The 27313-nt window shown below is 41.6% G+C and overlaps 1 protein-coding gene across 1 annotated transcript in view; it reads right to left on the reverse strand.

Annotated features, from left to right (window-relative positions):
• Positions 1-27313, reverse strand: part of csmd3b (CUB and Sushi multiple domains 3b) — a 200708-nt gene that overhangs the window by 165911 nt on the left and 7484 nt on the right. Inside the window, exons 5-8 of the mRNA XM_055633467.1 lie at positions 22360-22533; positions 18528-18713; positions 17905-18078; positions 7029-7211 (exon numbers count right to left, since the gene is read on the reverse strand). Coding sequence (XP_055489442.1) covers positions 7029-7211; positions 17905-18078; positions 18528-18713; positions 22360-22533 — 717 coding nt within the window. The remainder of the gene's footprint in view (positions 1-7028; positions 7212-17904; positions 18079-18527; positions 18714-22359; positions 22534-27313) is intronic.

Here is a 27313-nt window from a genome sequence, read left to right on the forward strand (position 1 = left end):
ACTGTGCATCTGCCCAATCTATTCCTCTTAGGATTTTATACATATCAGTGCAATGTTATCCGACTTTCTCATCTTCTCTGTGACCTGCGGAGCTATTGACCAGTACTAAAAGGGGAGATGCCGTTGCTTCACCTTCCAATTGATTGCTATAAGCAGAATGAGCCTCCATTCGCATTTTTAATTTCTCCTAATATGACACTGAAAAGCAAAGGCTGATCTTTGGAGCAACCCATAAAGGCACACTTTAACAGTGCAAGACTACATACTTGGAAAATAATCCACAAATTATCGGTCCATTGAATTGGGGCCTCTACCCACCAGATTCTGCCCAATTACCATTAGTTGCCTATTTGACATCCACAATTCACTGATAGATTGGTAACTCTTAATTGTTCCGTCCACTTTGAGAAAGTGGAATTTTCCTGCTGCCATCCTTGCTACATACAAAGTAATACTTTAATATACTGATATTTTTTAGTTTAGAGATACAGTGCAGAAACAGGCCCTTCTACCCACCGAGTCTGCACCGACCAGAGATCCCCACATACTAACACTATCCGACACGCACTAGGGACATTTTAAATGACTAGATGGCTATTCAAAGTGGTAGAGTTGCTGTCTTTCAGCGAATGCAGCGCCGGAGACCCGGGTTCGATCCAGACTATGGGTGCTGTCTGTATGGAGTTTGTACGTTCTCCCCGTGACCTGTGTGGTTTTTCTCCGAGATCTTCGGTTTCCTCCCACACTACAAAGACGTACAGGTTTGTTGGTTAATGTAAAAATTGACCCTAGTGGGTGTAGGATAGTGTTAATTGTGGTGATCGCCGGTCGGCGCAGACCCGGTGGGCCGAAGGGCCTGTTTCTGACCTGTATCTCTAAACTAAACTAAACCCAAGGACTTCTGACTTCACCATCAGACTGTATGGCATTCACGGGAAAGGTAAGGGGCAGAGACGTCTGCTTCCTGGTCAACCCCTCATGGTGATTGGACGTGGTGGTCCTGGAGATTTTCTGCTCCCTGTATCTGGAATATCTACGGGGCTGTCCCACTTGGGCGACCTAAACTGCGAGTTTAGAAGCGTTTGCCCTGGACTCAAACTCGCAGCATGATCGACACGAGATCCTAGGAGGTCGTATGAGGTGGCTGGAATTTTCCTTCATGCACGAGGGAGGTTCCCGCCTACTCGCGGCCTCAGCTAGGTAGCAGAAATAATTTCAGCATGTTGAGAAATTTTCCGCAAGTAAAATTTGGTCTGCATGGGTCTTTTTCACTTGTGGTGCAGTGGGGGTGGGGTCACTATGTAGGTATAGGCAGACGAGGGCAGCCGTAGGCCATCTTCGCATTTGGTCTGCATGGGTCTTTTTCACTTGTGGTGCAGTGGGGGTGGGGTCACTATGTAGGTATAGGCAGACGAGGGCAGCCGTAGGCCATCTTCGCTGACCAGCCATTTTGATTGGATCATTGGAGTTTCACAACCTAGGAAGACCTACCGGTAGGTAAAATGCCCACTAAACTTTAATAAACTTCTTAAAAGTGGCTTCACTCCTTCTCCACCCCCCCCCCCCCCTCTCCCTTGCTCCCCCCCTCTCCCTTGCTCCCCCCCCCACCCCCTTCTCTCCTCTTCTTCTCTCTCCCTCCCTTTCTCTTCCCTTCTCTCCCCCTCCGTTCTCTAAAGGACTTACAGTAGGACTCTGTGGCAGCTGTTCACCTTCATCTTCATCGTGCAGACAGCGCTCCTCCACTTTCCCTGGCCCCCACCATCGCGGTGTGTGTGTGTGTGTGCGCACGCGCGGGATTGGTAGATACAGCTCGTGGTCGGTCGATCCAGCTAGAGGCTTTCCAGGAGAGTGCCCTAGAGCTTGAAGGTCGAAGGCACTCTTCTGGACTCACAGATTAGGTTGCCAAAGTGGAACAGGTCCATAATGGCAAGTATTGTCATTACTATCTGAAGCTGAAATTCCCTTCAGTAATCATAAGGTCATACGTGATAGGAGCAGAATTAAGCCATTTTGACCATCAAGTCTACTCTGCCATTCAATCATGGCTGATCTATCTTTTCCTCCTAACCCCATTCTCCTGCGTTCCCCCCCATAGCCCGTGACACCCGTACTAATCAAGAATCTGTCTATCTCTGCCATAAAAATATCCACAGCCTTCTATGTCAAAGAATTCCACAGATTCACCACCCTCTGACTAAAGAAATTCCTCCTCATCTCCTTCTCAAAGGAAAATCCTTTCCTTATTAGGCTATGAACTCTAGTCCTAGACTCTCCCTCTCTGCATCCACTCTATCCAAGCCTTTCACTGTTCGATAAGTTTCAATGAGGTCCCGCTCATTCTTCTAAACTCCAGCGAGTATAAGCCCAGTGCCGACAAGTGCTGTTCATATGTTAACCCGTATGTGAATCCAGGCAGCAGTTTACATCTCACCCATTGCTGATGTTAAGCTTGCTACACACTGCTACTATTGGCCATGAAAAAAAAGGTACCCAAGGCCTTGTTCATAATAACTGGAGACCTCAAGAGTGTAAGAGTGTTCTAGCAAAATATTATTAGCATGTGTCCTGTCCCAACAGAGCCCTAAACACCCTCGGCTACTGTTACACAAGCACCAAAGGCCAAAGGCGATTTCCCAACCGCATTGTTAAAATCTAACCATTTGGCTGTGCGCCTACTCCTAACACAAGCAGAAAATGAAACAAAAGGAATTGGCACAGAAAATCATACAGCGCTGGTTTGAGGAAACAATTGAGATTCATCTTGACTGTTTTGAGTCAGTGGGTTCATTCAAATTCAAAGACGTGGTGCCCAATCTAAATGAGTACGCTACTGTTAACACAGACTTCATCAATGAAAGTGGAGAGGAATGCATGCCAAAGAAAGCAATATGAGAGTCTATAACCAGAAACCATGGAAATGCACCACCAAAGTGGTCCAAGACAAGTCAAACGATCCCAAGCAGTGCTGGAAATCTACTTACAACCTTCACAGAACCTTCACAGATGTCAAGAAGGAATTCTAGACCAAGCTGGTGTCCCAGAATAACCAAGTCGATTGTAGCAAGGCTCGCATGCTATAATGGGCCACAAAGTGAGTTTGGGTAGTGTCGCTGGCAAGAACACATTTGTCTCTGATGAGCACAATGCAGTCTATGCTCACATTGAAGAGAAGATCCAGTGGATTGACATCAACTGCCTCCCAGTCATGGCCGCTCTGTACCCACGGTCACTGCCGCAGATGTTAGATCAGCCTTCCTGAGAGTGAACCCATGGAAAGCAACTGACCCTGATGGCATATCCAGACGTGTGCTCAGGAGGTGTGTGAAGCAGCTGCCATTGGTATTTGCAGACATCTTTAACCTCTCTATGTTCCACTCAGAGGACCCTGCCTGCTTTAAGATGACCATTATAATCCTAGTGCCAAAGAAAACCAGAGTTTCATTAATAACTACTGTCCAGTGGCTCTGACATCCATCATCATGAAGTGCTTTAAGAGTTTGGTCATGGCGCACATTAACTCCAGCCTCCCCGCCATTCAAATCCACTAACTATTGCCACCTATGGTCCATGGCAGACTGGCTCCACGCTCATCACTGGAACATCTGGATAATAACACCTATGTCAGACTCCAATTAATGACTATACCTCTGCTTTCAACACCATAATCCCAATCAAAGTCATCACCAAACCCCTGGACCTAAGAATCAGCAGCCCCCTTTTGCCACTGGATCGTCGACTTACTGACCCATAGACCACAATCAGTGAGAATAGGAGACAAAACATTTCCCAATGATAATTCTCAATACTGGTGTCCCACAAGGATGCATTCTCAACTCCTTACTATCTTCTTCTGGTCATGTCGCTACACTTTCCCAAGCCACTGTACAATGCAGGCTCTGGCACATGGGTTGAAGACCTTGAGATGTTCTGGTTTGCAGGGCTCTGGGAGAGGGGGCAGGTAAGTAATTGCTCCATAGTTTGGGTTGCCTCCCCGCAGTCACATTCGGTTGGCCCATCATTGTTGTGCCCCTACTTCTGCATGAGGGCTTTGCACCGTCCGGACCGTGTTCTGAGGCGGTTGAGGCAGAGCCAGACTGGCCATGTCTCTTTCCCTCCCAATGGAAGGGACTCCTCAGGGTATAGTGTCAGTGTGTGGGGTTTTGATTGTAGGTGTGTCACCCAAGCATCTATCCTATGGGTGTGGGTGTTATCATCCAGGGGTTGAACTGCATGTAGGAAGTTATTTCTGGATTTTAACCTCTTTGGTGCCTGGACGTGTTGGAAGAGTGGGTGACGAGGGTCATCCTCCTGCTTGGTGCATTCAACTTTTGAGGATACTGCTCTTCTGATTGGAGAGGGTGCAATACCACACAGCAGGTACAGGTCGTCAACTCGTGTGGGGTTGAGGCAAACAAAGATGACTCTACATGCTGTGTTTAGCACCAGATCCAACATCTTGGCATGTGAAGAACTTCCCCAGACTGGGTATGCATATTCGGCTGCTGAATAGTTTAGTGCAAAAAGCAGTATTCTGGAAGGTTCCTGGATCTGATCCCCATTTAGAGTTGGCCAGCTTTCTCGGGATGCTGTTTCTGGTTCTTATCTTTGCTTTTGTCTTGAGAACATGGTCTTTGTAGCTTAGGGTGCGGTCCAGAGTAACTCCTAGGTATATGGGTTTGGCTGAGTAGTCTAGACTCTTCCCATACCAGTAAACAATTTATTTGCAGTTTGTTTCATGGTTCTTGCGGTGGAAGGTGCTAATTTGTGTTTTGTGTGGGGTTGCCCTTACTATGCTCCCGATACATTCACGGCTGTGTGGCCAAATTCTGTTCTAACTTTATTTACAAGTTTGCAGATTGAAGATTGAGAGCTTAGTAACATAGTGGCAAGACAACAACACTTCCCTCAATGTCAAAATTGACTTCAAGAAGCAAGGTCCACCGCAGTCAGTATCAATACTGTGGAAGATGAGATAGTCGAAAGCTATACATTCCAAGGTCCTGAACAAACTATACTGATGCTGTGGCCAAGAAAGTACACCAATACCTCTACTTGTTCAGAAGACTAAGGAAGCATGTCTCCAACAAACGTTGCCAAGTTCTACAGATGCACTGTTGAAAGCATCCTATTGGGATACATCACAACTTGGTTTGTCAACTGCTCTGTTCGAAGCCACAAGAAAATTGAAGATGGTTGTGGATGCAGCCCAGTCCATCACACAAACCAGACTCCACTCTCATGAACTCAATTCACACTTCAAGCTGCCTCAGGAAACAGCCAAGGACCATTTACATCACACTACACCCCTATTTTGTCAGGCAGATGAAACAAAAGCCTAAAGCGTTTGGAATTCAGGAATAGCTTTTCCACACTGTTATCAGATTACTGATCACTGCTCCCATAAACTACAGTTGTAGTCCCAAACTCCTGCCCTACTTCATTGTAGCCCTTGCATTTTTTTTAAAAATCAGCACTTTTTTTTCCAGCTGTAACACTATAATTTTGCACCATTATATTCTGAACTCTGGTATGTTTCTCTTCCCTGTTGTACTTGCTCATGGCTTGACTGTAATCACGTACAGTATGATTTGACTGGATGGCACGCAGTATAGGTGACAATTATAAACCAATATCAATAATTCCATATTAGGAGTACCCATTCATGCGATCCGGGCATTGATCTAGCTTATTTGGATCAGCGAGGGGCAATTCCTTTGTGTAATGCTGGGAATTGCAGTGCCTTGATGTGGAGTTCAGCAATTGAGTGCAGTGACAGATGCTCAAGTACCCATCATTCAATGAACCCCAGATTCAACTAAATATTTTGTCCTGCTAACATTGAGTGTGAGTATCGGTGCCTGCTAAAAGGTGTGGGTTCAGGTATTGCAAGGTTCCCATGAAATTATAACAACATTGAACAAGGCCAATGTTTCTGGTCTCGACCTGAAACGTCACCCATTCCTTCTATCCAGAGATGCTGCCTGTCTCGCTGAGTTACTGCAGCATTTTGTGCCTATCTTTGGTGTAAACCAGCATCTGCAGTTCCTTCCTGCACACACCCCAGACTTATGGCAAGTCCACAAAAATTCAAGACTTGCCAATGAGTGGTAGTATACCAATAGTTCTCTTTAGATATGCGGGGGTCACAGACAATTTGACTAAAATATCCCTTGTGTTTAAAATCATACCAAAGAGTAACCAAAGATCTCATTCCTCTCAGAAAATATTATTGTTACCATTGTAGCTCATCCTTTTCCACAGGTCCTCCTCCCTCTGTGGAGCAAGCTAAGAGCACAACAGCTTATCCATAGATGGTTCTACCATTTAAAATGATCATGTCAGATCTATAACATAGCATTAATAAGCCAGTCTCATAAAAACTTCAAAACTTTGAAATTTGCAGTTGTCCATGCCTCTATGTTTTGTTAAAATTGTATATATTCACTACCTTTTGTTGCTCTGCTGACAGCTATGGAATGGACCCTACATTGAATCACATGATCTAGGGCAAGGTTTCCCAACCTGGGGTAAATTTACCCCCAGGGGGTACATTTGTTGATTCTGGATATTGACTGACTGAGTTTGGTTCTGGTATACCGGTATCTGTTCATCATTAGTTGTTCATAAATACATAAAATAACATTGTTACATGCTATTAAAGTTGCCAGGGGTAAACGGGATGAATAAAATTGGGAACGCCTGATCTAGGACGTCTCAGAACAGGTTATTTTAGCTTCAACAAGAGCCAGCCAGTCGCAAATTATTCTGAAGCAGTAGCTGTAGACAGTTAAACAAAGCAGACAGTGAATAGAGAACTTGCTTATAAGATTTGTTTCCTTCATGATGTCTTAGTATTACCCCTTGAAGTTGGCTTCTCATGATTATTGGGATTCTGATTGAAAGTTTCCAATACAACAATTTAGTATTTTATTTAATAATCTGATCCCCTTCCCTACTTTGCACTTCTTGTTTGAACATGGAAAGCACTACAATTAATTGGAAGACTTCATTGAAGGGGTCTCGCTTACCTTTACACTCTGGCTGCTTGCCAGACCAGGAGCCGTTGGAAAGGCAAATTCGTTCAGGGGAGCCATTTAAAACATATCCCGTTAGACAAGAAATGCGCACAATGCCTTTAACCCTGAATTCGCTCTTCTCTCTTGACCCATGTGCTGGAATGCCAGGGTCACCACAAGTTCCGACAGTATCCCCTGCGAAAGGACATAAATCCAACATTAGGAAATCCTTGTGACGAAAAATATCATATTTACCAATAAGCAAACTAAACCCGTCACAGATTTTGCTACCTATTGTTCACTTCCTGTAGCTATGCATACATATAGATCTATTCTTGTTCTCCAGAGATGCTGCCTGTCCTGCTGAGTTACTCCGGAATTTTGTTTCATACATATTGGGAGTTATTCTCACACAATCCAACACCCAATTGTACATTAGTATAACATAGGCCTGGTGAGAATACATGGCAATTCTTAATTACAATTCATCCTAGTAGTAGGTGTTATTAATCTATTGACATTTTCGTCATAATGTATTGTCTATGTGTATTGTGTTTACAGACTGTTATGCTGCTGCAAGTGATAATTTCATTGTTCTATTGTCACTACACATGCGACAACAAAACACTATTAACTCTTGGATATATGGCCCTGCCAATGTATTCCATTTTAATAACATTATATGTTTGACAACATTTATGTTTTGGTCCCCTTATGTGATGAAGGATGTGCTGACAGTGGAGAGGGTCCAGAGGAATGATCCCAGGAATGAGTGGGATAACAGATGATGTGCATTTGAAGGCACTGGGCTTCTACTCTCTGGAGCTTAGGAGGATAAGGGGGGACCTCATTGAAATTTACTGAATAGTGAAAGGCCTGGATAGAGTGAATGTGGAGATGATGTTTCCATTAATGGGAGAGTCTAGGACCAGAGGTCATAGCCGCAGCATAAAAAGATGCACCTTTAGAAAGAAGAAGAGAAGGAATTTACCTACTCCGAGGGTGGTGAATCTGTAGAATGAATTGCCGCAGACGGCAGTGGAGACAAAGTGAATGGATATTTTTTAAGGTGGAGATTGGCAGATTTTACTTCGGAGTCACGTGAGTGACTACATGAAAAGACTGTCAGCACGCATGCACGTCATTACGTCTAATGCATGGCACAGCGAGCGTTTGGACAGGCGCGCAGCTCCTGCACCGGTAAGTTTAAAATCCTACAGGTAAGTTTAAACTTACTTCTTAGGTTGTCCTTGTTCCAGGAAACGCTTCTCACAGAGTTTCCTGAGGGATATTACAACGGTAACCCGGTCGGACCGCGGGGTACCAATTGCACCACAGGGATGCCGGCTACAGACTGCGGTATGCGGGTAGCGGGTGGCCATCGGGTTTGCTGCTCGAGTCGCTGACAGTGCGGTCAGCGTCTCCCGAGAAATGTTGATTTCGGGCCGCGGGAGCAACTTCCGAGGCATTTTAATTTTGGGCCACGGGAGCGACTCCCGAGGTGATTTAAGTTCGGGCCACGGGAGCGACTCCCGAGGTGTTTAAATTTTGGGCCGCGGGGTTCCTTTAGACCGTGGGTGGTGGCCATCGGGTCCATGTTCCCGACTCGCTGATAGTAGGGTCAGCGACTCCCGAGGTTTCAAGTCGGGCAGCGGGGTAATTAGACTGCGGGTAATGCCGGCTACGCTCCGTGGTAGAGCGAGTTAGCCGGTGGTTGTCATGTTTACTACCCGACTCACTGACAGTACGGTCAGCGACCCCGACTTCCGCAGCCCATAAGGAGGGCAACTATACGGAGTCAGAGGAACCTGGGCTGGACGAGGCCAGCCTGGAGTGTTCCCCACCGTCATTATGGACATTCTACACATCCTGATATGGTCCACGGATCAGGGCCATATCAGCGCAGGTCCTCGGGGGACTACGGCAGTGCCTGTTTTCAGGGCTGCTTTCAAAGCTGCCCTCTGTGGAAAGGAGTGCATAGGGTCAGTGTGTGTCTGGCCCCAACACTGGAAGTGTGTCAGAGGTATTTTAATTTCAGGGCACATTCTACATTATAGTCCAGTATACCCCAGGGGGGGGGGGGGACCAGAGACCCCCTCACGTTACTAACGACTACATCATCCTTAATTCTCCTATGGCAGTAGTTCTAAAGCTGGTAGCAGCCAGGGAACTCATTCTGTGGGCAGAGGGTCAGGCCTAGCCCCAAGCTGGCCTTCAGGGGAAATATACTATCTGCGCACCTCGGCAGTTCTACCCTCCAAATCAAGGATGGGAATGAGACCTACATCAGCGGCTTTTGGGTTTACCACAAGACCACCGGTATCTACGCAGGTACGTGAGTCTGGGTTCCGTAACATAGGTTGTATGATCTAGTTGTAGTGTATTCTTCTCAAGTATGGCTATCAGGGTGGGCATTTATTTAGTTGCCACTAGGTCACGTCATCACTATTATACCAAGAGAGGATTATTGTCACTTTTAATCACTGGCAGAACCTTGTTGAGCTTTAATTAACAGTCGCCTGTGCGAGCTAAACATGGTGGTGTCATGGTTAATCCGCTCATTAACGGACTGTGGAAGATCTTCCCCAAATTGCCAATATCAATTAAGTGATCAAATCTCTTGTTAACTGGGAGGGGCGTCTTCATTCAGGTAAATGTCTTCACCCATGACAAATAACTGGCAGGTTTGTGTCCAGCATTCTCCCACTATGTCTGACGTACGGGGGCCAGAGGCATCCCAGTCCTTCTCAATATATTGCGTTAGCATCGGAAAGGAACAGGATTCGGAGTCACTAGCATGTGCAGCCTGTTTGGGGAATGAGGATACCAACAGAGCATCGATTTGCACAGCTAGTCCTGGTGGCTGCTGAAAGAAGCAACCAGACAAACCCAACTCAGAGTGAGTGCCAAGGCTTGGGCATCTATGTCAGGCAAGATTGGGATTCGTCGCAGTCAAAGAACGCTCCATCTAAAGGCATGTCAGGCAGCAGCAACTGGTTCAGGGTTGCAAGTTCCTCCCACTCAAAGGACGGAGTGGTAGAGAGAGTGCTACAGGAGTATGCACATGTGCCTGAAGCAACGCCTGGTTCAGGGTTGCCATTCATCCCACTGGGTTGAGCACAGTGATGGAGATGGTGCTAAAATACATGCACACATGCCTGAGGCACACCTGGCTCACTGCATAAGTCCTCTTAATCAGATGTATAAAGGATGAAGATGGAGCCATATATATTATAAGACCATGGGAGATGGAGTCACTAAACATGGTGCGTACAGAGGCATGCACAGACAAGTTGACGAGGCAGATGGTGACAACGGATTAAGGTGAAATTACTTCCACTCTAAAAGAGTGCTTAAGGTTAGCATGGATTGACTCCAAACAGGAACGGAATATGACTGTGCCGGGGTCCCATTCTTAATGCATAATGCACGATGGTAGCATGAGAAAAAATGGTGCTTTGCCTCTACAATTGCTGCTCCGTCGGTGACGGACTAGCCACGAAGAGAATTTGGCCGACAGCATGAGCGATCTAATGGGACTGATAACATGGACAGAGTCTGTGAATGACAATTTGCTAGAACTCCAGTAAGGTAAGGGACCGGGAGTTAGAGACGCTGGTAAGTAGGTCTCGTTATTTACCTCCATGAAAGTCACTATGGTGGATGAACAGTATTCAGCATTGCTCCACTTCAATTTTCGTCAGCTAATCTTCAGTTATATTACAAACAGATGCGAGGGCTTAAAGATGTGAAATTACTAATACCATCTCTACTCAAACTCACGGAGGTGATGGGATTTACATGAAATACCTATTCTTCAGTTCTATGGTATCGGCTACCTTTAGACACTAGGTGCATGCTATGGGTTAAGGGTTGTGCGTATATGCTTAATCAGCATGTTCAAGTCCAAACTCGTGTGCTTTGGAGGTATCATAGGTTAATCACTTCGGTGCAAACAAGTGTAGGTAGCCAGGAATGTTTTATCTAACCTCTTTTGGCACGAGTGTAGCATCATGTTAAATCAATGCCAAAATCAGAATAGATGAAGGATCACTAGTATTTTAATGACTTGATGACTTATGGAACACTAGATCGAGATGTTGCATCCAGGCTCTATCACCAGTAGATATATTTTATAGATATATGCAGGCATGGTTCCCGCTAATGTTGGGAATCATATAAGAACCTTATTTGGTTAATTCTAACATAGAGTTGTTGGCTCAGCCGTGACTGGGGAAACCGTCCTATGCATGATAATTAATTCGGAGACATATATACAGCACGGATACTGATGACTGGGAGTTCATTTTCGAATTAGGTCTTTGACATAATTAGTTACAGTATCATTATCTGTGCCAAATGTGCTTTCTCATCATATTCTGCTAGAAGCAGGACACACCCTGTTGGGTCTCACCCTCTGATATCCAGATTCATGAAGGGTATCTTCAACTCAAACCTCCCAGGCTTAGGCACTCAGAGATATGGAATGTTCACATTGTGCTGATGCTGCTTGCCAGTGGGCCCCGGGTTCATCCTTGTCCTTGGCCTAACTCACTTAAAGTGGTTAGGCTCATGGCACTGGGTCAGCGCATAGGGTCCAGTCATTACATAGCGTGACTGGTCAGCATGGTTACAGCTGCAGACAAATAACTATTTACGTTGTGGCTTAGTCAAGCAGTTTAGACCAGGTGCATCAGGTCTGTAACTACAGTTTGGGCATACCCCATGGACCTTTGGTTATGTGTGGTCATCTGCTACTATACGTTAGGTCACATAGAACCTTGGGGGCACAGATCTATCAATGTTGTCAGTTACATAAACCTCATAGAAGGTATTAGTATAGACCATCTCCAGGTTAAACGGGTTCTGGCTTATGCAGGAGTGACCGACTTTAGAATCTCACTCCACCATGGCTGTAACAGTTCAGCGGTAGGGGTATGGACGTTCTACGCTACCGCATCCAAGTGTCTCCAGGGTGGACAAACGAACAATCTTTTAATACATTGTACAAACCCATTGCCAGTCCGGGGGTATTTGCCAACTCATTTAGTTCTGTCTATAGTTCCTCCTGGATGACAGGGGTTACTATTTTGATTATTGGTTCTTAGAAGAACATCAGCATGTCTACATCTATGATATGTCTAAATGCATGATTATGTTTACTCATCCTTGGTCAATTGATGTAGTGTGTGACGCATGGACTCGTTCCACGGCATGAAGTCACAGAGCTTTAAAATCTTCACGTAGTCATTCACGTGACTCCGAAGTAAAATAGTAAGATTAAATGAGAACTTACCAGTTTGAAGTATGGTCTTTATTTTATGAGTAGTTACGATGAGGGATTATGTGCCCTCCGCTCCCAACCCCTCCTCATAAAACTCAGCTGGTAGTTCTAGTTTCTCGAATCTTTCTATTCTCAGGTCAATGTTTCCTGTCTGTGACTTCACACCACTGCTTTGAAGATTGACGTGCATGCATGCTGGCGGGCTCTTCACGTAATCCCTCATCGTAACTCCTCATAAAATAAAGATCAAACTTCAAACTGGTAAGTTCTCGTTTAATCTTACTATTCTTGATTGGTAAGGGTGTCAGGGGTGATGGGGAGAAGGGAGGAGGAAGGGGTTGAGAGAGAGAGATAGATCAGCCATGATGAATGGCAAAGTAAACTTGATGGGCCATTTGGCCTAATTCCGTTCCTGGAATTTATGGATTTATGAAATATAATTAATTTAGAACTCCTTTTCATATGTGCATTGTTTCTACACTCCACAAATATATCTTGCTTTAAAAACAACTTTTCCAAAATATGCAATTTAGAGGACAAAATAGCAAGATATAATTTTGGTGGTACAGTAGCGCAACGGTAGAGTTGCTGCCTTACATCGCCGGATACCCGGGTTTGATCCTGACTTTATGGAGTTTGCATGTTCTCGCGGTGACTGTTTGGGTTTTCTCAGGTGCTCTAGTTTCCTCTCGCATTCCAAAGACACCTGGGCTTGTAGGTTAATTGGCTTCTATAAATTGCCCCCACTATGTAGTGTTGAACAAGTGTATGGGTGATTACTGGTCGGTGGGGACTCGGTGGGTCAAAGGGCCTGTCTTCACACTGTTTCTCTAAACTAAATTAACCATTAAAAATAATCGGAGATGGGGAATATATGCCAGTAATTCTCTAGATTTTTTGGTTGAGATATGCTTTAGCCAATTCAATGATAGTGAATTGGCTATTGGCTGTGTATCTACTTGTGAATCTCAGTTTTGCCCATTGATTGCAACATAACAACAGCCACTCCACCTCAAAGCCTTGCTTTAAATATGTTTTAGTTAAGTTTTGAGATACAACATGGAAATCGGCCCTTCAGCCCACCGAGTTAATGCTGATCACTGATTTAGATTAGATTAGATTAGATTCCTTTATTTGTCATTCAGACCTTTTGGTCTGAACAAAATTTCGTTCACTGATCACATGCTCACACTAATTCTATGTTACCCCATGCACTACACATTAGGGGAAATTTTACAGAGACCAATTAACCTACAAACATGTGTCTTTGAGATGTGGGAGGAAACTGGAGCATATTGTGTCTTGGAGTCACCACTAGAGGGCTCTGTCTCAAAATGAATGCTTCCTCAGGGAGGGTCCCTGGGAGATCTGCACAGCTTTAGCAGCAGCCATGTTTGGCTTGTAATAAATACACTTCGGGTTCTGGACACCAAGTGTATATGCAAATTATTTAGGCCTCGAATACAGCATCTGGCGACGAGGATGTGATGGTTTAACCCTCGCTTCCCCATCATCCTCCTCCGATCCTACAGATCCACACCACACACGTTGACTGGGAAAACGGCAGCAGAGCTGATGATAGGGCAAAACCTGCGCACAAAACTGAATGCTCTTGAACCATCATTGGACTCAAATCCAGACACAAAAGCGAGGGCGGAAATGATGAACCTCGTTCAAGATGACACCAGATGCGAGGCGTCTAATTGCAAGTAGACAGGGACAGGAAGAAGCCAAATTGGACACTTTTCTTTTCCCAATATCCTGTCAAGGCAGTGATTGTGGTCACAATACAGCAGAGCATACAACAGAGCAGTCTATTCCCGCTCGACGCTCTCAGCGACAGAAGAGGAGACCTCAGTATCTGCACGATTATCATCTGTGAAGCCATAAACGTTATGTTCACTGAGCAGTTATTTTGGACTGATTGCAAATGGACATATTTCGGTGGATAACTGGACTTGTATGATCACCTTCATTTACAAGGAGGGAAAAGTGTTGTGTCCTGGAGTTACCACTAGAGGGCTCTGTCTCGAAATGAATGTTTCCTCAGGGAGGGCCCCTGGGGACCTGCAGGGCTTTAGCAGCAGACATGTTTGGCTTGTAATAAATACACTTTGGGTTCTGGACACCAAGTGTAGTTTGTGAATTATTTAGCCCTGGAATACAACAGAGCACCTGGAGGAAATGCATGTGGTCACAGGGAGTATGTGCAAATTCAGCATAGACAGCACCCGAGGTCAAGATCTAATCCACATTTCTGGCGCTGTGAGACAGTAGCTCTACCAACTGCACCACTGTGCTGCCCCTTAGAAGTGTACTATTATGCTACATATATTCAGGACCTTTACATTCATCTGAATTGTCCTTGACAGGTTTCCAAATGGTCAGTAGGTTGACACAAAATGCTGGGGGAACTCAACGGGTGAGGCAGCATCAATGGAGAGAAGGAAGCGACATTTCGGGCAAGACCCGTTCAGACTGAGGGTCTGAAAGAAAGGGAAGGGGATAGGACAAAGAAAGAATGTAGGCAGAGACAGTGGGAGAACTGGGAAGGGGGGGGGGGGGGGGGAGATGAAGAGAGAGAGCAAGGGCTACCTGAAGTTAAATGGTCAGTTTCAATAGTAATCTGTGCTTTTCAGTACAAAAAAAAGACAGCATTTTTGGTGGTAACAAGCTCTCTTTGGTAAAATGATATGATTTGCATCGTTATAATTGATAACTGGAAAATGTTGGAAGGATTTAGGTATAAGATGTTCTTATTGTGATAGATTACTGGAGTCAAACATAAGATGAGTAATATTATGTCTGCAAATATACTAGCAAAGGGGAGCTGCCAACATCACTGCGTCGTCAAGATATTTAGACAAACAAAGCAAGTCAAACTGTCTCAGGAATCTCAACCTGTAGCCTTAAGCTTTTATCTTCTCGAAAAAAAAAGTACTCTTGCAACTTCAAAGGAAATCTACATATATAAAAGTTGGTCCTGACAAGCAGATATACTTGCAATTGTACAAAAAATAAAAACACTTTAATTCTAACTTTGCTTGTCAGGTTGATTTTGTCATGGAATGATGAAATAAAGACAATGAAATCACGGTGGTGTGAAAGCAGGTTGCTATTCTTTCAGCAGTTTTACAACACGCATGCGATTTAATGAAAATGGAATCATGCTTCCAAAGAACGGGGATGGATGATGGGTGGTAATGGCAGGGTAAAATCACCATCCAACACAAAGGCGTTAGATCATTACAGTCGCAGCAATCCTGGTGTTATGGAATCAGCTACTGTTGTTCGACATCATTAGAGGATCTGCAATTATGTTACACACACACACACACACACACAGACACACACACCCCGATCATATATACAAAAGGGATGAATACAGAGAAGGGATGATGGAAGGAAATTTCAGTAATTCCTTTTGAAAGGAAATGAGATAAATGAAGAAGTAGTGTCTTGAGATTTGAAGAAAATGCAGGAAAATCATAATAATTGGCCACCTTTCATTGCTGGCCTGACTTTAATTTTTTTGTGTGACTGTAGACAATAGGTGCGGGAGTAAGCCATTCGGCCCTTCAAGCCAGCACTGCCATTCAATGTGATCATGGCTGATCATCCACAATCAGTACTCCGTACCTGACTTCTCCTACCAGAGAACTGGCCTCTGGATACTAAAATCTTCTATAGGCTAATTCTTGCTGATAAGAAGCAGCAGTTTGGTGACAATTACCTGCATTTAACCTCCCTCACCCCCTCCATAAATCTTTGCAAACACAAGTGCATTTGGGACTATGATATTGGTAATTTTAATATTATAATTCATCATAACATTAATATCCGTGTGTGGAGTCCAATGACTTTGCGCAAAGAGTTTAGTGCAACTCGGAGAAAACCCAGGTGATCACAGGGAGAACGTACAAACTTCGTACAGACAGCACCCGTAGATGGGATCGAACCCGAGTCTCTAGCGTTGCAAGCACTGTAAGGCCGCAACTCTACCGTTGCGCCACCTGAGCTGTGTTCATCAATTCATAGTGGTAGAAGCAGAATTATGCCATTTGGCCCATCAAGTCTATTCCATCATTCAATTATACCTGATCAATCTCTCCCTCCTAACCCCATTCTCCTGCCTTCTCCCCATAACCCCTCACACCCATTCTGATCAAGAACCTATCTATCTCTGCCTTAATAGTATCCATTGACTTGGCCTCCACAGCCTTCTGTTGCAATGAATTCCACAGATTCACCATCCTGTTAGGTAAAACAAAAATATGAAAGATTACTGATGTGGATAATGTAGATAGTTTCTGGGGGGCTGAACCTGGGATGGAAAGGTTTACTCAGGGAGATTGTGAAAATGCATGTAAATTATATTGATTTCTGAAATAACAGGTAATCTTATTACAGCCAACACCTATGGGCGGGAATGGGTGAATGTTACCATTCAGGAAACCTAGTAGTGCAAGCACCAAAGAAGTCGTAAGAACCTAAGAACATCAGGAACAGGAGTTAGAGTAGGCCAATCGGCCCTTAATAGGCTAGATGTAGACATGATGTTTTGTTACGTAGGAGGATCCAGAATTTTTTTTAAATGATCGCCTATATAAGAGAGAATTTAAGTGATTTTATTTTCTCAGATTCATGATGGAAACATATGATGGTGCTTGCTTGTTCTTTCACTATTCAAGCACATCTTTCCTATGATTTTTCAAACATAAAATATTCCGAAATTACACAAGGCAAAAGGTATGTAATACACTTTGATTTAATGAAATCCATTCATTTATTTGATGAACAGCAATATTGTTACCCTGATAAGCCATCAGAAGAAATTGCCTTTTTGGACTGAACATAATTGCTTTTACAAAAAAAATCCAAAAATTGCCACTTGTAATAACTATTAAATATGGTAAATAGATTGTTGATGCCAAAACCTCTCAAAATGATCTGTGCCACAAGATTGCCAGCAGTGGTATAGGGATGCCTGAATTAAACACAATCTTCAATATTTAATTTATCAAGCAGTAGTATTTATTTGCAAACTAATATTTTATTGAAATATTTTCCTGGCAGTCTATGTTGTTATTTAGGGTAGATGAATTATATATACTTGAATCCCATAATGGAACAAAGTTAGGCAATTCCCCTTTACTCAATTATATCAAATTAGCTTTAAACTTTATTTCACATTGTTAATTCTTGGCCATATAAATTGCTCTATTATCAAACCCAAAAACACCCATCCTGATCTTTCAAAAAACATAAAGACAGTTAAAAATATGACAAGCCAAATGTTTTGAGTAAATTGAGGCAGAATTAATTCTGGAAAAGACACAGTGCTGAAGGTACTCAACGGGTCAGACAGCATCTCTGGACAACATGGATAGGCAACATTTTGGGTTGGGACTGAAAAAATGCTCCTGACCCAAAACATCACCGATCCACAATCTCCGGAGATGCTGCCTGACCTACTGGTTGCTCCAGCACTTTTTGTCACTTTTTTGGTCAATCAGTATTTGCAGTTCTTTGTGTCTGAATTGATTCGAGTTCAGCGTTGCAGTTCCTTTTAACACTGGTAGATAGTAAATATATAAGTCATACCAGAACAGTGAGGCATGGAGCCACTCCAATCTCCATTCTTCTGGCAGGTACGCAATGATGACCCAATAAGCAGCCTTTTCCCAACACAAGAGTAGTGAATAGTTGCTCCGAATGTGTATTTATCTCCAGTCAAAATTGCATTTGGTGGAATACCAGGATGTCCACAATCAACCACTATGTGAAAGATATCAGATGATGATTCATGTTACTCTTGGTCCTTTATGCATAATTAACATTTAATCTCAAATCACAAGAAGATTGTGTTGCTGAAATATGAAAGATTTCACCCTATAAATTGTTCATGAATCAGGCTTACGAATAGTTCTCACATCTGTCAACATTAAAAATTGATCAATTAAGCATGCACTCAAATAGTCGATTAAATAAATCATGTATGAATGTATTAAATGTTTATCAGCTAATGCTGCCAATGGGTATTTCTAAGTTTTAATGTTCAAAACATAAACAACATAAATATATGATCAGAAATAAACATGTTATATAAAATTAATGTCATTAATATTTTCAGTTAAATGATTATCCCAGTACTGACTGGATTGGCAAGTGAATACAGAAAATCCAAATATTCAATAAGATAAATGCAGTCAATAAAGAATGCTTACTAGAACATTCAGGTAAGGGCTTATCCCAGTACCCATTGGACTGACACGTCAGCACAGAAGATCCAAACAAGAAATATCCAGGGTTACAGTCATAAAATACCAAGGAGCCAAAGGTGAAATTTCCATGTTCTATCTTACTTTCCCGAATGGAATTTGCAGGAATTCCAGGATCAGAGCAGTTCACCACTAACAAATTAAAAAAAAGTGCAGCGAGTCAAAAATGGTTTTAAATTTCTGAGTACATCCATGATTTTACATTCAGAACACTATTAAATGTTAACCAATCATTCACTTGTGAATTAAAAACATAGTAAATGGTTCAATTAATTTCTTGGGGTTATAATTGACGATAAAATAAGCTGGAAATCACATATTAAACATGTAAAATTAAAATTGTCAAAAGTATCTCTGTATTATACAAAGCCAAGCAGGCTCTGGATTATAAATCGCACCGCATTCTTTATTGTTCATTAATTTTACCCTACTTAAATTATTGTGCAGAAGTCTGGGGCAATAACTATAAAAATTCGATACACTCATTAACCATGATGCAAAAAAGAGCAATTCGTATTATACATAATGCCAAGTATCTGGGTCATACGAATCCATTATTTTTAGAGTCAAAATTATTAAAATTAGAAGATTTGGTTACATTCAAAACAGCTCAGATAATGTCTAGGGCCAAAAATAAAAATTTACCTGGAAACATTCAAAAATTATTTAACGAGTGTGTGGGGGGTTACAATTTAAGAGGAATATTTAATTTTAAGAAACAAAGAGTCCATACGACTAGAAAAACCTTTTGTATTTCCGTTTGTGGAGTAGGAGTGTGGAACAAATTGAACGAGGAATTAAAGCAATGTACAAACATGAATCATTTTAAAATGATATATAAAAAAATAATTTTCAAGGGGTATCGGGATGGAGGGGATGGTTGACAAGTGGGGGTTTAATGTTTGTCTATTGCTTTACAATTGTTTACTAATGTTTGGTTACTTCATATATGAAGTTTGTATGTGTATAATAGTTGTATGTATATATATGTCTGTAGGTATTATGGGAAATTGCCTGGGGTAGTATTGTTATTAATTAATTGATTTTTAAATATGGTAGAAGTGTTGGGGAAAAAGGGTGAAATTTAATAAGTTATTCTTCTTCTCACTCCTTTTCGAGCTTGTACAGACACAGAGTTGGACATTGGAAATTTGCTTTTTGTTCTTTTCATTGATTGTAATGTCCAATTGTTTGATAATTTCGATTTTGTTACTATTAATGTCTTTAATGTCTTTACTTGTTCGGAATAAATAAAATAAAACTAAAACTAAACTAAATTAGACGTGATCCACGAAATGTAATCTATCATGTGAATTTTTGTAGTGCCTTGTATGTTCAGGGGAATCTTTATTCCATTGGAAGGAAAGATCCATTTAAATACTAGTAACACGATAATTTAATGTATTGTAAATATACAGTGTGGAAAGCTGCTGATTACATAAGGGTGAACAATTGTAATTGAATATGTGCTTATTTGAAAAACATCAGAGTGAAGGATATCTGTATATCTAATTTTTCTACAGTGGCAAGTTTACACATACAAATTATGAGTAACAGGAGTTGTTGATTATTTGTGAGCAATATATTTGCAGAAATGTATTTGCCTTTTTATTCCAAGTCCAAAAAGTAAAGACTATGCTTCCAATTCTTTGCATGGCCATGTTAAGCTTCTTTATGTGATATCAGTGGGTAGTCTCAATTTCCCCAATTATAGAAGTATCTCATCTATAAATTAGAGGTTGTGAGGTAAACATTATTTGTCTAGTCTGTGGAGCTGAAATTTCATTTCTAGAACTACCATTTCTAAAATAATCTATTCACCAGAGGCATATAATTGAGAATTTGAACAATATCTTCCTGTAATTTATTGTCCATGATAATTTATTTGTGCAGGCGGTGGAAAGGGTGGGATGGGAGTTGGTGGTGAAAAGATTAATGGTCCACTCATCCTTGAATTTACAATACTTCTATTCCCCTCACAAGTAAGGACAAGGCATATGCTCTGAAAAATCAAATCACAGCTTATGAAGAAAGGAATGTTGGTCCGAGTTTACACTCAGACAACCCACAATCTATTTAAATGACCAAGGAGTCAATTGGTCATCATCTTCTTCTAAATTATATATTTGCATGAATAAGGTCATAAGTGATAGGAAAGGAATTAGGCCATATGACCATTCAAGTCAGCTCCGCCATTCAATCATGGCTGATCTATCTCTCCCTCCTAACCCTCCTTCTCCTGCCTCCTCCACCATAACCCCTGACACCTGTATGAATCAAGAATCTATTTATCTCTGCCTTAAAAATATCCATTGACTTGGCCTCCACAGCCTTTTGTGGCAAAGTATTCCACAGATTCACCGCCCTCTGACTAAAGAATAAAATAAATGCTCATATTTGTGTGTAATAACATAACCTTTTAATTAGATAGTCCTTATTTGCTGTTGTATCAAATAATATTGTGATACGTAAAGAACATTCTTCATTTAATTCTACTCGTCTGGCACAAGACAAATTACATCTAAAAACATCTCAATCAAAATTGACCAAATAATAGATATAGCTTTATGTTTGTGTTAATGTCTGTAACATGGATTTTTCCACATCAGAAAAAAACAACATGTGCGCAGAATGTAATACATTCAGATGTCATAATGGTGTAGAATTGAATAGTGGGTGCTTCTTACACCAGTTGCTGAAGCCTTGAATCTACACTATACTCTATCTCTGTCCCTCCCCCACCTAAGTCGCACTAACTTCTCGTTTTCATCTAACAAACAACTTACGATGGCCTGTTTCCTTTATCAGTTACTTTATTGCATATCTTTCATTCATTGTTCTTTATCTCTCTACATCATCTATATCTCTTGTTTCCTTTATCCCTAACCAGTCTGAAGAAGGGTCTCAACCTGAAATGTCACCCATTCCTTCTCTCCAGAGATGCTGCCTGTCCCGCTGAGTTGCCCCAGCTTTTTGTGCCTATGTTTGATTTAAACTCGTATCTGCAGTTCTATCCTACACATTAACTAGAACACATTTTATTTCAAATTGTTAAAATGTAGACATTCTTCCCATTCAGATCCTTCCGCAGTTATCTCAGATGTTTGAAGGGGATTTTTGCCTTTACATAATGTCTATCTTGAGAGTTTTGTGATTCTCTACTGTTTATACCAGTTCCCCAGAGCTTCTGCCTGAGTATTAGCATTTCTTACTCAACTTGATAAAGCTGTACGTATTATGGTAAACTAGATTTCACTAATATTAAAATATGCACCTTAATGCCTCAGTCAAATTCACATAAAAGCATATTTAGCCCATAACAATGCCAGTTACTATCATTTTTTGCTTTAACCATATAACCATATAACAATTACAGCACGGAAACAGGCCATCTCGGCCCTACAAGTCCGTGCCGAACAACTTTTTTCCCTTAGTCTCACCTGCCTGCACTCATACCATAACCCTCCATTCCCTTCTCATCCATATGCCTATCCAATTTATTTTTAAATGATACCAACGAACCTGCCTCCACCACTTCCACTGGAAGCTCATTCCACACCGCTACCACTCTCTGAGTAAAGAAATTCCCCCTCATGTTACCCCTAAACTTCTGTCCCTTAATTCTGAAGTCATGTCCTCTTGTTTGAATCTTCCCTATTCTCAAAGGGAAAAGCTAATCCACATCAAGTCTGTCTATCCCTTTCATCAATTTAAAGACCTCTATGACTTTCTTCATGCATACAATTTATTTCAGTTTCAGATAAAATTTTACACATACCTCTACATGTGGGTATCGGCCAGCTCCATTGCCTGTTCGTCTGACACTGAGATCTGGCTGACCCATCCATCACATATCCAGTGTTGCAAGAAAATGTTACAACATCATTGAGGTTGAAAACATTTCCGCCGGTTTTCCCATGAATTGAACTTCCAGGATGACCACAACTGATTGCTGGAAGAAATACATGACCAACAATCTGAAATTCTTATAAATCTAACTTAACTTTAAAACTACCTAAATGTGCACAGAATGAGATAGAGAAATAATAGTTCTCCGTGACTATCTCTCAGCATTGATCATAACCTCGCCATCCAAAATACTGATCATCCACCAGAGCAAAGGAGAAAATGCCCCTTCTAACCAGTTAAGGAAGAGTTATTTGACTGAGCCGAACATATTAGTTATATGACGTTCTTATATCCATTTTTGCATCCTGATTTCTCACAAAATCAACAACACATTTTTTTTGAAGCACAGTAAGGCCTTTTCATATAAAAATGACCAGAGGAAAGTTAGCATTTGGTCGACTTCACTGGTGGAAAGGGAAGCAATTGGATCAGGATGAGAAAGGAGGGAATAGTAATCAGCTGTGCAGGAATAACCAGGTCATATTTTTATGTTTTTAAAACACATTTATTATTCTTGAACATATAAACATCAGAAATGATTCATAATATCTATTTATCAGTAAGTTCTTGACTCCTCTGGTCATCGTTTTTTTTCCTCCACCTCAATAATACATAATCCTTTTGTAAGATAAGTGTGACAGAGGCCTTCCAGAGCAATAATCAGAATTCCTAATTATTTTTAAAAAGCATCAGAGTGAATGTTAGGTGAACAGGAAATCCCCCAGTCCTCAGGATCAGGACTGGGGGAGTTTTTTTATAGAGATACAGCGCGGAAACAGGCCCTTCGGCCCATCGAGTCCGCACCGACCTGCAATCCCCACACACATTAACACTATCCTACACTAGGGACCATTTCTACATTTACTCCGTCAACTAATCTACAAACCTGTACGTCTTTGTAGTGTGAGAGGAAACCAAAGTTCTCGGAGAAAAACCAAGCAGGTCATGGGGAGAAAGTACAAACTCTGTACAGTCAATTAACCGTAGCTGGGATCAAACCCGGTCTCAGGTGCTGTCGGCTACGTCATCATGCTGCCCTAAGGCATGGTTAAGAACATTTAAGGAAAATAATGGGCAAGCAGAAGAGGGTAATTTGAAAAGTTGTGATAACCAGTAGGCGAATTAAAATATTTGGTGAGGGATACAATAACACAAAAGTTTTGTAAATATGTACATTAGTTCCACTGGGTTCATTGAAGAACACAAACAATCTGCAGCCAGAAGATCTCATATTCCTTTGCCTATTCTGAATCCCAAAAAGAACAGACAATTAAAGTTGAAATAGCAGTAACACAAGAGATGTGCAGCAAACTACAAGCTGATAGATTGCTACTTCCCATCCACCTATGCATTCTCACTACTTCTATCCTCTATTCATTGCAAACTAGAGTTTATTTTCCACTTCAGTGTGCAGCGTAGTCCACTACAATGTGCAGTTAGCGGTGAACCAGATTACTGAGGGTTTTGTATCACGTGAATCTGAGTAAATACAGAAGATTTTCTTTTCTGAAGTGTATGAATGATCCCAAATGGACTTTTGTTTACAATGCACTTGCAAATTTTAATTCCATGTTTACTTAATTGATTACACTCTCTGACAGGCATGATAAGATTCAAAATCAGGCCAGTAATCCAGGCTGTTGGAATCAATAATAATAACAACCACTTTTCTGTCATATACACAAAGCCACGAGTAGCTAGATTGAAGATGAACTGTGATTTCAAGACCCCACTCCACAGAAAACCAATCTCCCCGGATTTAAACCAGCTCATTAGTTGTAGGTACCTGTTGCAAACAATTGCCTATCCTTGTACTGAAGAGTACTGTTAAAACTGTGGGCAGAAAGGATATGGTACCATTTCAATCATTCATTATCCATGTGCAACACTAATAATAGTTTCAGCTTTGCTGCTATAAAATGTTTGTAACAAAATGAGGATATACATTAAATTTGGGGCTCCAATCTGCACCAATGGCATAAATTTAAATATATAGGCAATGTTACAAATAACCAACGTCATTCCTTCTGCAAATCACCATGTTTCCAAATAGAATATAGAACATAGCAACAGGCCCTTCAGCACATAACAACTGCACATAATCCATATCCCTCTATGGCCTGCATGTCCATGTGCCTATCCAAAAGTCTCCTAAACACAACTATATTTCTTCCTGCATCACCAACCCCAGCAGCATTTTTGTGGCACTCACCACCCTCTGTGTAAAAAAACCTAAACCTCTCATCACAAAGCTATGTCTTTCAGTATTTTATATGTCCATCCTGGAAAAAGGTTCAGAATCTCTATGTTATCTATGCCTATCATAATTTTATATACTTCTATCAGGTCTCCCCTCAACATCTGGCATTCCAGAGAAGAAAATTTAAGTCTGTCCGCCTCTCCCTGTGGCTAATATCCCCTAACCTAATCCAGGCATCATTCTGGTAAACCTAGATTGAATAAGTTAGGTCTTTATTCTCTGGAGCGCAGAAGGTTAAGGGGGGACTTGATAGAGGTCTTTAAAATGATGAGAGGGATAGACAGAGTTGATGTGGACAAGCTTTTCCCTTTGAGAATAGGGGAGATTCAAACAAGAGGACATGACTTCAGAATTAAGGGACAGAAGTTTAGGGGTAATATGAGGGGGAACTTCTTTACGCAGAGAGTGGTAGCGGTGTGGAATGAGCTTCCAGTGGAAGTGGTGGAGGCAGGTTCATTGGTATCATTTAAAAATAAATTGGATAGGCATATGGATGAGAAGGGAATGGAGGGTTATGGTATGAGTGCAGGCAGGTGGGACTAAGGGGAAAAAAAATTTGTTCGGCACGGACTTGTAGGGCCGAGATGGCCTGTTTCCGTGCTGTAATTGTTATATGGTTATATATGGTTAAACCTCTTCTGCTCACTTTCCGAAGCCTCCACACCCATCCTGTAATGCGGCGACCAGAACTGCACACAATACTTCAAAATGTGACCCAACCAACATCCTATAAAGCTGCAACGTAAGATCCTGACTCTTATATTCAATGCAAATGAAGGCAAACATACCATATACCTTATTTAGCTACTGTGAATGGAACAAAGCAATGGCACAATCATGGAAATTGAGAACCATGACTAATATGTGAGGAAATTACAAATTAACTGCTGGAGAGACTGGGTCAGAGACTGTGTCAGTCAGACAGCGTCTGTGGAAATTTGAATTATCAGTGACCCGAAAATTAGGTGGTTTGACTTTCCACAGGTGCTGCCTGTCTAATTGAGTCATTTCGGCATCTTCTGTGTTTTGCTTAAATAATGCTGATTGAAGGGTGAATGTTGTTCGGAAAACCTCTGTGTTTGATCATAAAACTCTGGACAACCTGCTTCCTCCTCTACCAGCGATGGCCATGGTTAATTTCATGTCACCTTCACAGGACGAATGGGACTTTGGCTCATCGTCTCACACTCACCCTCACATTGTGCACTTTGATTATGGAGATCAGACTCTGGAGTGGAACCTTGAAGTTCTGAGTCAGGGGTACTGCAGATACCAGGAGGACTTTCGTGAGGCAAATAGACCATTGGAGTGAACATGGACTACAGTGTTCAGTTTTTGTCACCCTGGTGCAGGAAAGATGATATTAAGCTTGAACAAATGCAGAGTAGTTTTACAAGAGTCGAAGGCTGGAGAGGTTCCACGAGCTATGACATTATTCCTTGGAAAACAGGAGATCGAGTGGTGATCTTGTAGAGGTGTGTAAAATCATGGGGGAAATAGAGTGGATAAATGCACAGAGTATATTTCCAGTGGTAGGGGAACCAAGCACCAATGGGGATAGTTTTAAGGTGAGAGCAGAAAGAATTTATATAAACCTGAGGAGCAAACTTTTTCATAAAGACGGCGGTGGGTATGGGAATGAGCTTGACAGGAAGTGTTGAGGTTGGTACAATAAGAACATGTAAAATACATTTTGACAGGTATATGGATAGAAAAGGTTTTGAGGAATATAGGGCAAACAGGGGCAAATGGAACTAGCTTAGATGGGACATATTCGTCGGCATAGACGATTTGTCTGAAGGGCAAGTTTCCATGCTGTATTCCTCAATAACTAATTCTGAAACGTGATTATCCTCAAAGAAGGAGTTAATTCCTGCATTTTTAAATATAATTAGCTATTTAAAGATAAATGTAGATACTGCTTTTAACATACAATCTTTGGCTATTTATGCCACTTGATTTGCTCTTCTGACTGGGCGCAAACATAATAATTCTTCACGTTATTTTCTGATACAAACACATGCATATGCCTGCAAACAAAGTTAATACAAAGCTGTGCAAATGTTTAAGAGACTAATTGTTTGAACATGTTTTTCTGTGCAGTGATTCACTGCCTGTGGCACTATTTACCCTCTCATACTCTCAGTCTGAAGAAGAGTCTCGACCCAAAACATCACCTATAGCTTGAGATCTAACTACTCCTTTGGTTTATGTTTCATTCGCAAGAAGAAGAAGTAGAAACACCTATTCCTTTTTTCCAGAGATGCTGTCTGACCCGCTGAGTTACTATAGTTTTTTGTGTCTATCTTCAGTTTCAACCAGTAATTGCAGTTCCTTCCTGAACAATTTTTTCACCCAGATTTACCTATTTGCTATTTTGAAAAGGAAACAGTTTACACAATTTTATTTCACCACCCAAAAAACCATGGTATGTGCTCACATTAATAAATTGACACTTGGATTTTTTTCTTTAATTACTGAATGACTGTCATCGACTATTTCCTGAAAATGACCAACATGTTAAGCAACCCAGTCCAGCATATGTTATCACAGAGTGAAGGTT

Source organism: Leucoraja erinacea, chromosome 4 (assembly GCF_028641065.1).
Source record: "Leucoraja erinacea ecotype New England chromosome 4, Leri_hhj_1, whole genome shotgun sequence".
NCBI classification, from domain to species: Eukaryota; Metazoa; Chordata; class Chondrichthyes; order Rajiformes; family Rajidae; genus Leucoraja; species Leucoraja erinaceus.